This window comes from Heteronotia binoei, chromosome 15, assembly GCF_032191835.1.
Source record: "Heteronotia binoei isolate CCM8104 ecotype False Entrance Well chromosome 15, APGP_CSIRO_Hbin_v1, whole genome shotgun sequence".
NCBI lineage: Eukaryota > Metazoa > Chordata > Lepidosauria > Squamata > Gekkonidae > Heteronotia > Heteronotia binoei.
In genome coordinates, this window is record NC_083237.1 from 15,670,590 (window position 1) to 15,686,525 (window position 15,936).

At 39.2% G+C, this 15,936-nt stretch overlaps 1 protein-coding gene across 1 annotated transcript in view; it reads right to left on the reverse strand.

Annotated features, from left to right (window-relative positions):
- Window positions 1-8,804, reverse strand: part of LOC132583148 (vomeronasal type-2 receptor 26-like) — a 28,335-nt gene extending 19,531 nt beyond the window's left edge. Inside the window, exon 1 of the mRNA XM_060254822.1 lies at window positions 8,694-8,804. Coding sequence (XP_060110805.1) covers window positions 8,694-8,804 — 111 coding nt within the window. The remainder of the gene's footprint in view (window positions 1-8,693) is intronic.
- Between the last annotated feature and the right edge of the window lie 7,132 nt (window positions 8,805-15,936).

Here is a 15,936-nt window from a genome sequence, read left to right on the forward strand (position 1 = left end):
CCAGGTTTGGGAATTACTGTAATTCTGGCTTCTGACCATGTGGTAGGCATAACTCCCTTGAGCATAACTGAGTTACAGGTCTGCACCAAGGGGGCTATTAATGCAGGTTCAAATGTCTTATAAAATTCAATGGGAATACCATCCCTACCTGGGGCTTTGTTGTTTTTAATGTGTTTTAGGGTATTGGATAATTCGACTTGTGTTATTTCCTGTTCCAGGTAGGATATATGTTCAGAAGATATTTTTATATTGTAATTTATAGAAGTGAGATATTCTTTAATTTTATTGCGGTCTGGATTCTCTGATTTATAGAGCTGTTGGTAGAAATTCTGAAATATTTGAATTATTTCACTAGATTTAGTAACCAGGGACCCTTGCTGATTTTGCATGTTATGAATAAGGTGGGATACCTTTCTTTGTGTAGTCCTTTGCTTAAGCAACTTTATTGATTTTGGCGTTTTAGTGAAATATTTTTGACTAAGTATCATTAGGTTTTTTTGTATTTGGGAGGTTTCTAACAAATCTAGCTTTTTACGTTCCTGTTCTAATGTTCTTAACAGTCTTTTCCCTCCCTTTTTAGCATATTGTAGTTCTAGATGTTTAATTCTACTTGTGATTTCTAGTAGTAATGATAGCTTTTCCCTTTTATATGTGGATGCCATTGCAATTAACTGTCCTCTTATGACTGCTTTAAAAGCGTCCCACAACGTTTCCTGTGATACATCTTTAGTAGTGTTAAATTTAAAGTACTCTTGTATTGCTGCTGTTATTGTTTTACATATCGATTCATCCTGTAATAATAGTTTGTTTAATTTCCAATAGTATCCTTGGGTATCCTCATTTTGAGTAGAAAGTATCCCTGTGACCCACGAATGGTCCGAGACCACCCGTGGGCCTATATCCGCTTCTTGCATCTGATTGGCTAACTTTTTACTTACTAGGAGATAGTCAATTCTTGTGTGAATTTGGTGTACTGTAGAATAATAGGTGTATTGTTTTACTCCCGGATTTAGTGAACGCCAAATATCCACCAGATTAAATGAATCTAATATATTCGATAAACCGGTTGATTTTGCTACCTTTTTCCCTGGTTTGTGCGTCTTGTCTAGTTTGGGATCGCTTATGTAATTTAGATCTGCACCAATTACAGTTTCTCCTACCTGGAATTCAGTTAGTAGTTGAAGCGTTGTTCTAATAAAGTCTTTCTGATTAACATTTGGGGCATATAAAGATGCTATCGTTAGTGGCTGGCCGTCCAATTCTCCTCTAACAAAAATATAATGGCCTCTAGGGTCTGCTTTTATTTTTTGACACTGAAATGGAACCGATTTTGAAAACAAAATTGCCACTCCCTAGATTTTGAGGTCCCTGCCGCCAAATAACTCTGGTTAAACCAATTTGAAGACAGTAATCTTCCATTTGTATTCTTTAAATGTGTCTCCTGTAGACAAACTATATTTGCTCTATCTCTCTGCATAGTGTTGAGAAGTCTTTTACGTTTTACAATGTTGTTGAGGCCTCTACAATTCCAACTAAGGAGCTTATATGCACGTACCATCTTTTAATTTAATTAAACAAACAAAAACAAAAAAAGGGAAAGAAAAAATCAATGGTGTCACAACACAACACCACTTAACAAACTACAACAAGAACAAGAAATCCTAAACGTAATTCCCCTAATTAGGGAAGAAGTTCCCAGTTTAAAGAGGGTAACAGATCTGGGGAGGCTTAGGGAATCCCCCAAATACAGGCAGACAGACAGCTGTCTCGCTGTTTTTGTGTGGCTAAGGTATTATTGGGCCTCCCTTTGGTAGCTTTGATGAAACAGTGAGACAGCTGTTAAACATTTATATTAATGAAAGGAGGCCTTGAAATGAGGAATCCAGTTATGTGGGGGCATGGATGCCTCAACCAGGATCACTGGTCTGCATGATGAAATTTAAAAGGGAAACCCAAAAAGAAATGGTTGCTTTTAGTGTGGCCACACCAAAGGGAACTCTCTTGGCTAAAGTCTGGATACCAGTCTTCAGGTGTAGCCAGGAGACATCCTGAAATTTCTCTAGATTTCAGCTGCATTCTTAAAGTATTCCAGGAACTTCAACCTGGACATGGTTATTGGGTGATCTTTGTCAGATAATCCTCTTGTAGTAAAGAATTTATAGTAATGAGTGTTGGGAAACAAAGAGGGGAGAGAACTGGTCAACCCCCCCCCCCCCAACTCTGTTGGAATTTTTTTTTCCTTTTCCTTTCTTTTCCCTTCTTTTGTTCTTGTTAACATTTGGTATTTGTAAAGAGTGACATATCTTCACACTTAGTGAAAAGTGTAAGTTCTGTCTTGCATAAGTAAACTAATTTGGAAATGTTGTTGGAACATTATAAAGAAATACATTATAAAGAGAGTGTTGTCTGTATAGTCAGAGATTAAAAGTGTTTGGAAGGTAGTAAAGTGTAAAAAAATAAAGTTTGCTTTCATGGTTGGAGTTTAGCAGGATAACTGTGGCTTAGAAGGTTAAAATAGCTGAAAGTGTTAGGATGGATTTCTTTCTTTTAAAGTGGTGATAAGAGTTAAGAGTTTATTTAGGTGTACATATTTTGAGTAGCTAAAACAGATTCAGTTGCTTTCCTTGTAAATTGTTTGGCAAAACCTTTTATAGACCAAACTTTGAGCCTTTCTCCTGCCAGGAGACTGGCATCCTCCAAGTCCTAGCCCCTCCTTTTGGAATGTTAGGAAGCAATACAATATGTAGCTAAGATGGAGAAAGCAGGTTCTTTCTCCAAGGATTTTTTTTCTTCTTGCTGAACAGAGGTTTGCCTTAAAACAAAGCAGAGTTAAGTATTCAGAATGAATGTAAGATGAGAGGTTTTTTTTAAAAAAAAGTTTTTATAAAGTAAAAGGACAGTTGTAGATAAATTAATTTTAAGCATTTATGGCTTTTAAACCTGGTTTTTATCAATGTTCTGTAAATAAACAAGGAAGTTGTTGAAGCACAATTAGTGGGAGAAGAAAGTGGAATGTTTATGTCATTGGTTATAAAGACCATAATGCTTTAACCCTAAAAGGGTGAGGGCCAATGTTCCCTTTAAGATGAGTTGGCATGGGCAGGCTCATGGATTTCTAGCCTTCAGCTCACACTTTTTGTAAAAGTAGTCCCAGAGCACAACTGACAGTACTCAGCAGCTTAAAAGGAACATTGGTAGGGTTAAAATTATGCACTATTAAAAAATGAACTATTATATCAGAAGTTGTGGAATAAAAAGTGAGATATCTGAATTGGACCCCCAGAGGAAATAACATTCTCTTAAGCAGACTCAAAGTTTTAATGATGTGAATTTAGAGATTTCTAATCCAAAGGTAGGCAGGACAGATCTCTCCAGTCTTCTAGATGCAGTGGGGTGAGAATGACAACCTTGTGTGCTGCCTAGAGAAATAACTTTTGCTGAGAAATACTTTTAATAGTAGTTTATAAGCAATAAAACAGAATAATGCTAGTTATGACCAATTCCAGATTTCTAAAATGTAAAACTATATTGTTAAACCATAGAATAAACATTGAGTTTAACTTTATATTTGGAATCTGGAGACTTTTAAAGGACAAGGAAAGGAGGAACATGATAATGTAAAATTTACAAAACCTCCAGATCAAAAAGCTAACCAAATCTAAAAGATGTTCCTCTACTCCAGGAAAGTGCTGGTTCTTTCCAAGCAGTAAAGGTGCAACGATATAAAGGGAACAAGGGGGAACAAAAGGCAAGAATAATTAATTTGGGATGGTCTGGCCAAACCTGTATTTTATGTTTTCAAATGTAAACTCTATTAAAGAGAAAGGGTAGTTTATTTAGGTTAATAAAACTCTTAAACATTTTGAAGGGAAAAAGAAAATGAAAATGCTAACCAGTAAAGGTGGGTGGGGAATTCAGATCCTGAATTTAGCAGGAGCTCACAGGAGAGCAGTTCCTGAACTTTTCTGATGGCACCACCTCTTCCTCCCCATCTAGCTACCTTGTCTATTGAAAAATAGGTGCAACTGCATAACAATCCCTGGATGAAATCCACCAACTATTTTTTTTACAATACCCCTGATAAAATTAATATCAGAAGAATTAAGGACTGATGAAGCAAAGGGAACAGAACAGTTAGTGATTATGCGTGTGCAGGTATCAGATTTAATTTTTGGATAAGGTTATAGAGAATAAGCTAAATAATGTGGCAGTTAAAAAAAAAGCTAAAGAAGAAACAATAACAGGGATTTGGGAAAAGTGGCATTTTAAAGTTTAGTTGAACTTAAGGTATAATTTGTGTAGGAGACTGTAAAAGGAAAAACAGTGGCTCTCCAAGCCATTAATTAAATAAGTGTTAAAGTGGTTGTATGAAGGGAAGTATCAGGGAGTTCAAGCCAAGATGGATGTAGGAAATTTGTGTGTTTAGGAAATTTTGAAATAAAACCTATATTGTGTGTGTGTGGTGTATAAAAGTGGATTGTACTGCCTTGAGGAGGAAGGCTATCAGTTACTCTACCTTGATATACCTACTTCTATTTATCAAAATGCTGCTAAAAAGTTTGCCTCAGTCAGGAATAACTGGCTGAGTTATTATGTGTTATTTGGATCAGCTACTGTCCGTGCTGTTTTCTTTCTTCAACAGAAAAGCCTTGCTGATGCGAATGCTGTCCCTACACCAACATGGACTGGGTGACTGGGTTTTAGTCAAGACTGGAAAGGAAAGGCCGTTGTCTCAGCAGTGGTTAGAATCTTGCCAGGTGACACTAACAACGTAAACAGCAGTTGGCAAAGCAGAGAGTGGCTGGATGTATTACACGTGGTGAAAGAGGCTCCAGTAGCAGTGAATTACATGGCTGATAAATAAAATTGTTGAACGGTAGCATAAAATCACAAACATATAACTTTTTAATTTAAGTTTTCAAAGTGTTAAATGGACTCTAAAAAGATTGCTTTATATAATTCATATCGTTTGATACATTATTAGAACTTTGGAGTAGGTTGCAAAAGGGAGATTGTGTAACACATATAAGGTTAAGGTTTACCAGAATGACAGGTGGCTGGACCCTATAATGTCAAAGATTGTATCTGGTTTTACAAAAACTTCTGTTAATAATACTGATCTCTAAGGTCCAATGTCCTTGAACTGGAGGAAACACCTGGATCCGCCACGCTCATTATATATTTCAGCAACATGGGAAAAGCTCTAATTTATGAGCATCCCACATCAGTAGCAACGCTGAGTCTGCTACCTGGACTAATAAGTGAGCCCCCATTAGTAGTAGGGTCCTTACAAGCATTATCTCAATGATCAGAACGCAAAATATTGTTTGTCTCCCCCTCAAATATAGAAAAAACCAGATTAAGGTGGTTTAGATATAGCAAGTTGACCCCAGGCTTATGTTTCTGTTGCATTCATGGTGGGGTATGGAACTCTATAGTGCCAGGCTTCAACCAGGCACAAGAAAGAATGAGCAGGCTGAGTAACTACAGTGCTTGCACAGACTACTTCTAGTTGTCAAAACCAGGAAATCATACATGGGGGAACAAAACTCTCCTGTGGGGCAAGACAACTTTGGGAGATATTTTTCCTACCAATGTTCCAGGCTGATTATTTAGGTAAAGGTAGTATATATTCTGGGATGAAAATAAAAGATCCCAACCTGTGGTTTTTCTTTGATAAATGGGCCACTAATTATCATCCTGGGTACAGGAGAGGGGCATGTGTTGGGAAAGGATTCTTAACATTCCCGGTGCAGGTGTTGCCCAAGCATTCCCAGGAAAATCACCTTGGTCCCCAAGGGGGACAGTTAGGAACAAATTGTAAAGATGAAGTAATTGTGGGCCATCAGCTCTCAGATGATGCAGGCAGCCGCATAGGGGAAGGATTAATGACAGGTCTTTTAACATTAGGAGCCTATCCAGGAATAGTGGCACAAGAAAATCGTAAAAGCATAATAGGCCTGACCTGTAGACTAGAGAAAATGGTGAATGCGACAGGGAAGGTCATCAGAGAATTGCAAACTGAGATAGAAGAATTAAGTCAAATCCAGCTACAACATCGGATGGCCCTAGACTATTTGTTAGCACAGCAAGGAGGATTTTGTAAGGTGATAGGAACACGATGTCATGTGCAGTTTCATGATTTAAACAAAAGCATAGAAATGCACCTACAAGAAATGCAAACTACTTCAAAGGAAAACTATGAAGGAATACAAAGTCCCTGGAACTGGCTTACATCCTGGTTACCAGGCTGGGGATGGCTCAAGAGCATACTGCAAATCGGTATGATCAGCATCATCTGTTGTTGTTGTCTCCACTGCTTACCGGTGTGCAGCAGTGCTTGCCAGTCAGCAATAAAGAAGCATACCAAGAAGGGGCAAGCTCAGCTGATGGTTGCAAAGTTTGAGAATGTTTCAGCTCAGGTAAAAATAAAAGAGTAGGGATTGAGAGGACTGAAATAATGAAATGAGCTGAAACAGAAGGAACCAAATGTAATGTCTTAGTGATTGTGAAGATGCAAGAAGCGGAACCAGGTACAAACAGTTAGTAACCATAGCACAGGTGTATTAGCCATTGTTAAAATGCAGAAGCAGAAAAGAAATGACACGGTTGAACAAGCCATGGCAACAGTAAAGATTAATAGCAATAGAGACTAATAATTAGCAAGTACGCAGGCATAATCAAGTAATGAATATTAACTGACACACCCCACCTCGGGGAAAGGTAAATTTAAATGCACATGCAATGTATGTAACATTGTCAAGGAGGCGGTGAAGTAGGCATGCCGGGTAGCCTGTACCCTCTAAGTATCTCAGCCTCTGGGGAAAGGAGGAGGGACTCATCGGCCGGGAGTAAAGGATAAAAAGGCATGTATGGAACTGATCAGGGAGCTCGTTGAGAAGCGACTCGCCTCTTTCTTGATATCAATAAAGTTGTATACTTTAAAGGAGACTCCCGACTGACAGCTCTTTTTCTTTGCAACTCCTGGAGGGGCCAGGGGAGGCGGACAGATTGTCTCTAACAGGTTCTTAAACTATAATGTGCTTGGGTTTAACAACCCTGTGAAAAGAATAAAAAAAATAACCCAAGATAAACCCAGATATCTTTTTACAAGAAACAGATAATAGCTCCAAATCAATATATATATTAAAATCTCTCAAACATCATATTCAGTTCCAGATCACAGGAAATTCAAAAACTAGAGGAGTGGCAATCTTAATTTCCAGCATAATTTGTTTTATTCAGATAAAATCCATGACTGATCCCCTGGGCGGGTATCTTTTTATTAATGATTGCATAGACAGTACATTGGTAACACTTGTGACATTGTATGCACTGAATTCTAAACAATTCACACTTATAACTGAAGTTCTGGAAAAATTAGCCACTTCCTATGAAGGAAACATAAAACGAGGAGGAGATTAAAATTACAAAACAGACAATAACCTACACAAATCTTCATTTGCTAAACACACAATAATCTTGAAATCAATAAGAGGAGTACAACTCCACTAGCAAAAATTTTAGAGGCTTTTCTACTCGTATTTATTTATTTATATTTGTGAAAACAGTTACATCCAGAGGAAGAGGATTCCTGTTATTATTCCATATGCTATGGAAGTTATATCAGCATTGCTTACATTTTAATTTCTTCTTTACTTAATAAAATACGTTCAACCCAACATGGTCAAGAACAATGGTCTGCCCACCACTGAATTGATTGTGAAATAATCTGGAACAAAGAAACCACTCAACACACAAGTTGGAAATTAAATACTTCTTTATTCACGAACACAGAAATAGTAGTAGAAAAAGATCTCCATATTAGAAACTATTTTCAAGATAATATAGCAGATGTCACAAAGCCAACAATAATATGAGATGCAGGGTATCATAATCTCCAAACCAGCGTACCTGAAAAGACAAATTTTCTATTAAATGATCTTGTGTTGTGTTTTAGACTTCACATTTTTCTTTGCAGCTCTCTGAGATCATTCTCAACAGGGATACATTTCTTTATTTGGTAGATGTATCTATGTCTTTATTGGTACTTCAAATACCAATGACAACCATCTTCAGCAATTACATCTTCCAAAGGTGTTTGTTTCACTCAAAGGCTTTGTTAAAGCCTCTCACACTCCCAATGCATATTTAATTGTAAAGTGGTAAATGTGAGAATAGACTGCAGATTTCCTGAGGGAAACACACCTTCTTCAATGGCTCCTCTTCATAAGCTGCTTCCTGTTGTTCAGTTGAGGCTTCAACACAATAATGTAACATTTGGGAGAAAAGATGCAAAGCAGCAGCCCTGCACTGGAAGCCAAGATAGAGAAGACCTCCACAGCCACCATATATTTCCCCTTTGTGCTCAGGTAGGCTGGAATGAAGGATAACCAAACACTGCAAAAGACCAGCATGCTGAAAGTGATAAACTTTGTTTCATTGAAACTGTCTGGAAGCTTCCTGGAATGGAAAGCCAAGCTGAAGCTGGCAACGGCAAGGAAACCCATATAGCCCAAGACACAATAGAAGATGACTGGAGAAGCCTCATTGCATTCCAGTATGATTTCATCTTTAATTGATAGTGTGTCAACATCTGGGAATGGGGGAGAGGTTGCCAGCCACACAGTACAAATGCCTGCTTGAATAAGAGAGCAGGAAAGGACAATGGAAGTTGCCAGTCTTTTCTTTACCCATTTTCTCAGCGTGATTCCTGGTTTGGTGGCCATGAAAGCCAGAACGACAACAGTGGTTTTTGCTAACACAGAAGAAACAGCCACTGAGAAGGTGATGCTGAAAACCATTTGGCGGAGGAGACACATCACCTTTTTTGGCCTGCCAATGAATAGCAAAGCACAAAGAAAGCAAAGCAGGAGAGATCCAAGAAGAGTGTAACTGAGGTTCTGGTTGTTGGCTTTGACTATGGGAGTGTTGTGGTGCTTAATGAATGTTCTGAACACCAGAATTGTAGCTAAGGAAAACAAAAGAGCACCAGCAGCTAAACTGATCCCTAAAGGTTCTTCATATGATAAGTAGGTTGCAACCTTGGGAATGCATAGAGTTTTATATTTGTTTGGATAATGATCTTCTGAACATGCAAAACAGTGAGTCAAGTCTGGAAGAAAAATGTGGTGATATCAGTCACATAAAATCACACAACTGTCAAGCTATAGAAAATATGATTTAATGGGAAAACAAGCACTGCAATTCATAAATCTCACAAACACACAAAATGAAGAACCTACATGGAGGCTCCTTTTCATCTTCATAATACCTAGTGTAATGTCTCAATATCTGCATATTCTGGGTTACCTTTCCACTACCAGCAACAATAAATGATATGAAGCAGATACCCATGTTAGAGACAATTTGGCTGCCTCCCCTGGCCCCTCCAGGAGATGCAAAGAAAAAGAGCTGTCAGTCGGGAGTCTCCTTTGAAGTATACAACTTTATTGATATCAAGAAAGAGGGGAGTCGCTTTTCAACGAGCTCCCTGATTAGTTCCATACATACCCTTTTATCCTTTACTCCCGGCCGATGAGTCCCTCCTCCTTTCCCCATAGGCTGAGGTACTTAGAGGGTACAGGCTACCCGGCACGCCTGCTTCACCCCCTCCTTGATATGTACCCCTCCCGTTACATACATTGCATGTGCATTTAAATTTACTTTTCCCCGAGGTGGGGTGTGTCAGTTAATATTCATTACTTGATTACGCCTGCGTACTTGCTGCTGATTAATCTCGATTGCTATTAATCTTTACTGTTGCCATGGCTTGTTCAGCCGTGTCATTTCTTTTCGGTTTCTGCGTTTTAACAATGGCTACTACCCCTGTGCTATGGTTACTAAATGTTTGTACCCGGTTCTGCTCCTTGCACCTTAACAATCACTAAGACATTACATTTGGTTCCTCCTGTTTCAGCTCATTTCATTATTTCACTCCTCTCAATCCCTACTCTTTTATTTTCACCTGAGCTGAAACATTCTCAAACTTTGCAACTATCAGCTGAGCTTGCCCTTTCTTGGTATGCTTCTTTATTGCTGACTGGCAAGCACTGCTACACACCGGCAAGCAGTGGAGACAACAACAACAGATGATGCTGATTACCACTATGATCATACCGATCTGCAATATGCTCTTGAGCCACCCCCAGTCTGGTAACCAGGAGGTAAGCCAGTTCCAGGGACTTTGTATTCCTTCATAGTTTTCCTTTGAAGTAGTTTGCATTTCTTGTAAGTGCATTTCTATGCTTTTGTTTAAATCATGAAACTGCACATGACATTGTGTTCCTATCACCTTACAGAATCCTCCTTGCTGTGCTAACAAATAGTCTAGGGCCATCCGATGTTGTAGCTGGATTTGACTTAATTCTTCTATCTCAGTTTGCAATTCTCTGATGACCTTCCCTGTTGCATTCACCGTTTTCTCTAGTCTACAGGTCAGACCTATTATGCTTTTACGATTTTCTTGTGCCACTATTCCTGGATAGGCTCCTAATGTTAAAAGACCTGTTATTAATCCTCCCCCTATGCGGCTGCCTGCATCATCTGAGAGCTGATGGCCCACAATTACTTCATCTTTGCAATTTGTTCCTAACTGTCCGTCTCTGGGACCGAGGTGATCTTCCCTTTTTACCCGGGAATGCTTGGGCAACACCTGTACTGGGAATGTTAAGAATCCTATCCCAACACATGCCCCTCTCTTGTACCCAGGATGATAATTAGTGGCCCATTTATCAAAGAAAAACCACAGGTTGGGATCTTTTATTTTCATCCCTGAACATATACTACCTTTACCTGAATAATCAGCCTGGAACATTGGTATGTCAGGAAAAATATCTCCCAAAGTTGTCTTGCCCCACAGGAGAGTTTTGTTCCCCCATGTATGATTTCCTGGTTTTGACAACCAGAAGTAGTCTGTGCAAGCGCTGTAGTTACTCAGCTTGCTCATTCTTTCTTGTGCCTGGTTGAAGCCTGGCACTATAGAGTTCCATACCCCACTATGAATGCAACAGAAACATAAGCCTGGGGTCAACTTGCTGTATCTAAACCACCTTAATCAGGTTTTTCCTATTTTTGAGGGGGAGACAAACAATATTTCGCATTCTGATCGTTGAGATAATGCTTGTAAGAACCCTACTACTAATGGGGGCTCACTTATTAGTCCAGGTAGCAGACTCAGCATTGCTACTGATGTGGGATGCTCATAAATTAATCTAGAGCTTTTCCCATGTTGCTGGAACATATAATGAGCGTGGCGGATCCATGTATTTCCTCCAGTTCCAGGACATTGGACCTTAGAGATCAGTATTATTAACAGAGGTTTTTGTAAAACGAGATACAATCTTCGACATGATAGGGTCCAGTCCCCTGTCATTCTGGTAAACCTTATACTTATATGTGTTACACAATCTCCCTTTTGCAACCTACTCCTACTCCAAAGTTCTAATAATGTATCAAACGATATGAATTATATAAAACAATCTTTTTAGAGTCCATTTAACACTTAGAAAACTTAAATTAAAAGTTATTTGTTTGTGATTTTATGCTACCGTTCAACAATTTTATTTATCAGCCATGTAATTCACTGCTGCTGGAGCCTCTTTCACCATGTGTAATACATCCAGCCACTCTCTGCTGTGCCAACTGCTGTTTACGTTGTTAGTGTCACCTGGCAAGGTTCTAACCACTGCTGAGACAACGGCCTTTCCTTTCCAGTCTTGACTAAAACCCAGTCACCCAGTCCATGTTGGTGTAGGGACAGCGTTCGCATCAGCAAGGCTTTTCTGTTGAAGAAAGAAAACAGCACGGACAGTAGCTGATCCAAATAACACATAATAACTCAGCCAGTTATTCCTGACTGAGGCAAACTTTTTAGCAGCATTTTGATAGATAGAAGTAGGTATATCAAGGTAGAGTAACTGATAGCCTTCCTCTTCAAGGCAGTACAATCCACTTTTATACACCACACACACAATATAGGTTTTATTTAAAAATTTCCTAAACATACAAATTTCCTATATCCATCTTGGCTTGAACTCCCTGATACTTCCCTTCATACAACCACTTTAACACTTATTTAATTAATGGCTTGGAGAGCCACTGTTTTTCCTTTTACAGTCTCTTACACAAATTATACCTTAAGTTTAACTAAACTTTATAATGCCACTTTTCCCAAAACCCTGTTATTGTTTCTTCTTTAGCCTTTTTTTTTAACTGCCACATTAGTTAGCTTATTCTCTATAACCTTATCCAAAAATTAAATCTTATACCTGCACACACACATAATAACTAACTGTACTGTTCCCTTTGCTTCACCAATCCTTAATTCTTCTGATATTAATTTTATCAGGGGTATTGTAAAAAAAAAAATAGTTGGTGGATTTCATCCAGGAATTGTTATGCAGTTGCACCTATTTTTCAATAGGCAAGGTAGCTAGATGGGGAGAAAGAGATGGTGCCATCAGAAAAGTTCAGGAGCTGCTCTCCTGTGAGCTCCTGCTAAATTCAGGATCTGAATTCCCCACCTTTACTGGTTAGCATTTTCATTTTCTTTTTCCCTTCAAAATGTTTAAGAGTTTTATTAACCTAAATAAACTACCCTTTCTCTTTAATAGAGTTTACATTTGAAAACATAAAGTACAGGTTTGGCCAGACCATCCCAAATTAATTATTCTTGCCTTTTGTTCCCCCTTGTTCCCTTTATATCGTTGCACCTTTTCTCCTCTACTGCTTGGAAAGAACCAGCACTTCCCTGGAGTAGAGGAACATCTTTTAGATTTGGTTAGCTTTTTGATCTGGAAGTTTTGTAAATTTTACATTATCATGTGCCTTCTTTTCTTGTCCTTTAAAAGTCTCCATTAGTTTTACATTTTAGAAATCTGGAATTTGTCATAACTAGCATTATTCTGTTTTATTGCTTATAAACGACTATTAAAAGTATTTCTCAGCAAAAGTTATTTCTCTAGGCAGCACACAAGTTTGCCATTCTCACCCCAGTGCATCTAGAAGGCTGGAGAGATCTGCCCTGCCTACCTTTGGATTAGAAATCTCTAAATTCACATCCTTAAAACTTTGAGTGTGCTTAAGAGAATGTTATTTCCTCTGGGGGTCCAATTCAAATACCTCACTTTTTATTCCACAACTTCTGATATAATAGTGCATTTTTTAATAGTGCATAATTTTAACCCTACCAATGTTCCTTTTAAGCTGCCGAGTACTGGCAGTTGTGCTCTGGGACTACTTTTACAAAAAGTGTGAGCTGAAGGCTAGAAGTCCATGAGCCTGCCCATGCCAACTCATCTTAAAGGGAACATTGGCCCTCACCCTTTTAGGGTTAAAGCATCATGTTCTTTATAACCAATGACATAAACATTGCACTTTCTTCTCCCACTAATTGTGCTTCAACAACTTCCTTGTTTATCTACAGAACATTGATAAAAACCAGGTTTAAAAGCCGTAAATGCTTAAAATTAATTTATCTACAACTGTCCTTTTACTTTATAAAAACTTTAAAAAAACCTTCATCTTACATTCATTCTGAATACTTAACTCTGCTTTGTTTTAAGGCAAACCTCTGTTCAGAAAGAAAAAAAAAATCCTTGGAGAAAGAACCTGGTTTCTCCATCTTAGCTACATATTGTATTGTTTCCTAACATTCCAAAAGGAGGGGCTAGGACTTGGAGGATGCCAGTCTCCTGGCAGGAGAAAGGCTCAAAGTTTGGTCTATAAAAGGTTTTGCCAAACAATTTACAAGGAAAGCAACTGAATCTGTTTTAGCTACTCAAAATATGTACACCAAAGTAAACTCTTAACTTTTATTACCACTTTAAAAGAAGGAAATCCTTCCTAACACTTTCAGCTATTTTAACCTTCTATGCCACAGTTATCCTGCTAAACTCCAACCATGAAAGCAAACTTTATTTTAACACTTTACTACCTTCCAACACTTTTAATCTCTGACTATACAGACAGCACTCTCTTTATAATGTATTTCTTTATAATGTTCCAACAACATTTCCAAATTAGCTTACTTATGCAATGCAGAACTTACACTTTTCACTAAGTGTAAAGATATGTCACTTCTTTACAAATACCAAATACTAACAAGAACAAAAGAAGGGAAAAGAAAGGAGAAGGAAAAAATATTCCAACAGAGTGGGGGGGGGGTTTGACCAGTTCTCTCCCCTCTCTGTTTCCCAACACTCATTACTATAAATACTTTCTTTACTACAAGAGGATTATCTGACAAAGATCACCCAATAACCATGTCCAGGTTGAAGTTCCTGGAATACTTTAAGAATGCAGCTGCAATCTAGAGAAATTGCAGGATGTCTCCTGGCTACACCTGGAGACTGGTATCCAGACTTGAACATGAACATGTGAAGCTGCCTTATACTGAATCAGACCCTTGGTTCATCAAAGTCAGTATTGTCTACTCAGACTGGCAGCGGCTCTCCAGGGTCTCAAGCTGAGGCTTTTCACACCTATTTGCCTGGACCCTTTTTGGAGATGCCAGGGATTGAACCTGGGACCTTCTGCTTCCAAGCAGATGCTCTACCACTGAGCCACCGTCCCTCCCCAAGAGACTTTAGCCAAGAGAGTTCCCTTTGGTGTGGCCACACTAAAAGCAACCATTTCTTTTTGTTTTTCCCTTTTAAATTTCCTCATGCAGACCAGTGATCCTGGTTGAGGCATCCATGCCCCCACATAACTGGATTCCTCATTTCAAGGCCTCCTTTCATTAATATAAATGTTTAACAGCTGTCTCACTGTTTCATCAAAGCTACCAAAGGGAGGCCAGATAAGTCCCCGCAACTTATACTTTGCCACACAAAAACAGAGAAGTTCACCATCTTCTCCTTATTCAAACAGTCAAAGACTATCCTTCTAGCTTCTTTAGCATCAGTGCCTGTATCTGGGGGATTCCCTAAGCCTCCCCAGATCCGTTACCCTCTTTAAACTGAGAACTTCTATTTCCCATTTGCCGCGGTCTTACCTTAACTAGACGGGACGTCCCGATTTCCAAGTTTGTGCGAGCTCGTCTTTCTGGCAGGCCCCTCCTGCCTGGCAGGCCCCTCCTGCCTGGAGCGTCACCGACTGACTGCGATCTACAGTGTCACGGGTCTTGAGCTGTCTCCAATCCCAGCCAATGGAGATCCAATGGGTCGTGAAATACTCACGAGGTGCACCTTCCCAATTGGAGTTCGCTGAGTGGGCTGGTGACAGGTCACGTGATCCCGGACGAGAGCCCCCAATTGTTAGAGACAATTTGGCTGCCTCCCCTGGCCCCTCCAGGAGATGCAAAGAAAAAGAGCTGTCAGTCGGGAGTCTCCTTTGAAGTATACAACTTTATTGATATCAAGAAAGAGGGGAGTCGCTTTTCAACGAGCTCCCTGATTAGTTCCATACATACCCTTTTATCCTTTACTCCCGGCCGATGAGTCCCTCCTCCTTTCCCCATAGGCTGAGGTACTTAGAGGGTACAGGCTACCCGGCACGCCTACTTCACCCCCTCCTTGATATGTACCCCTCCCGTTACATACATTGCATGTGCATTTAAATTTACTTTTCCCCGAGGTGGGGTGTGTCAGTTAATATTCATTACTTGATTACGCCTGCGTACTTGCTGCTGATTAATCTCGATTGCTATTAATCTTTACTGTTGCCATGGCTTGTTCAGCCGTGTCATTTCTTTTCGGTTTCTGCGTTTTAACAATGGCTACTACCCCTGTGCTATGGTTACTAAATGTTTGTACCCGGTTCTGCTCCTTGCACCTTAACAATCACTAAGACATTACATTTGGTTCCTCCTGTTTCAGCTCATTTCATTATTTCACTCCTCTCACCCAGAAATATACATTCCGATGTCCTGAAGGACTTATGATAAGATTTGCTGGACATTTTACACAAGAAGAAGTTATACACAGAGCCCATGCT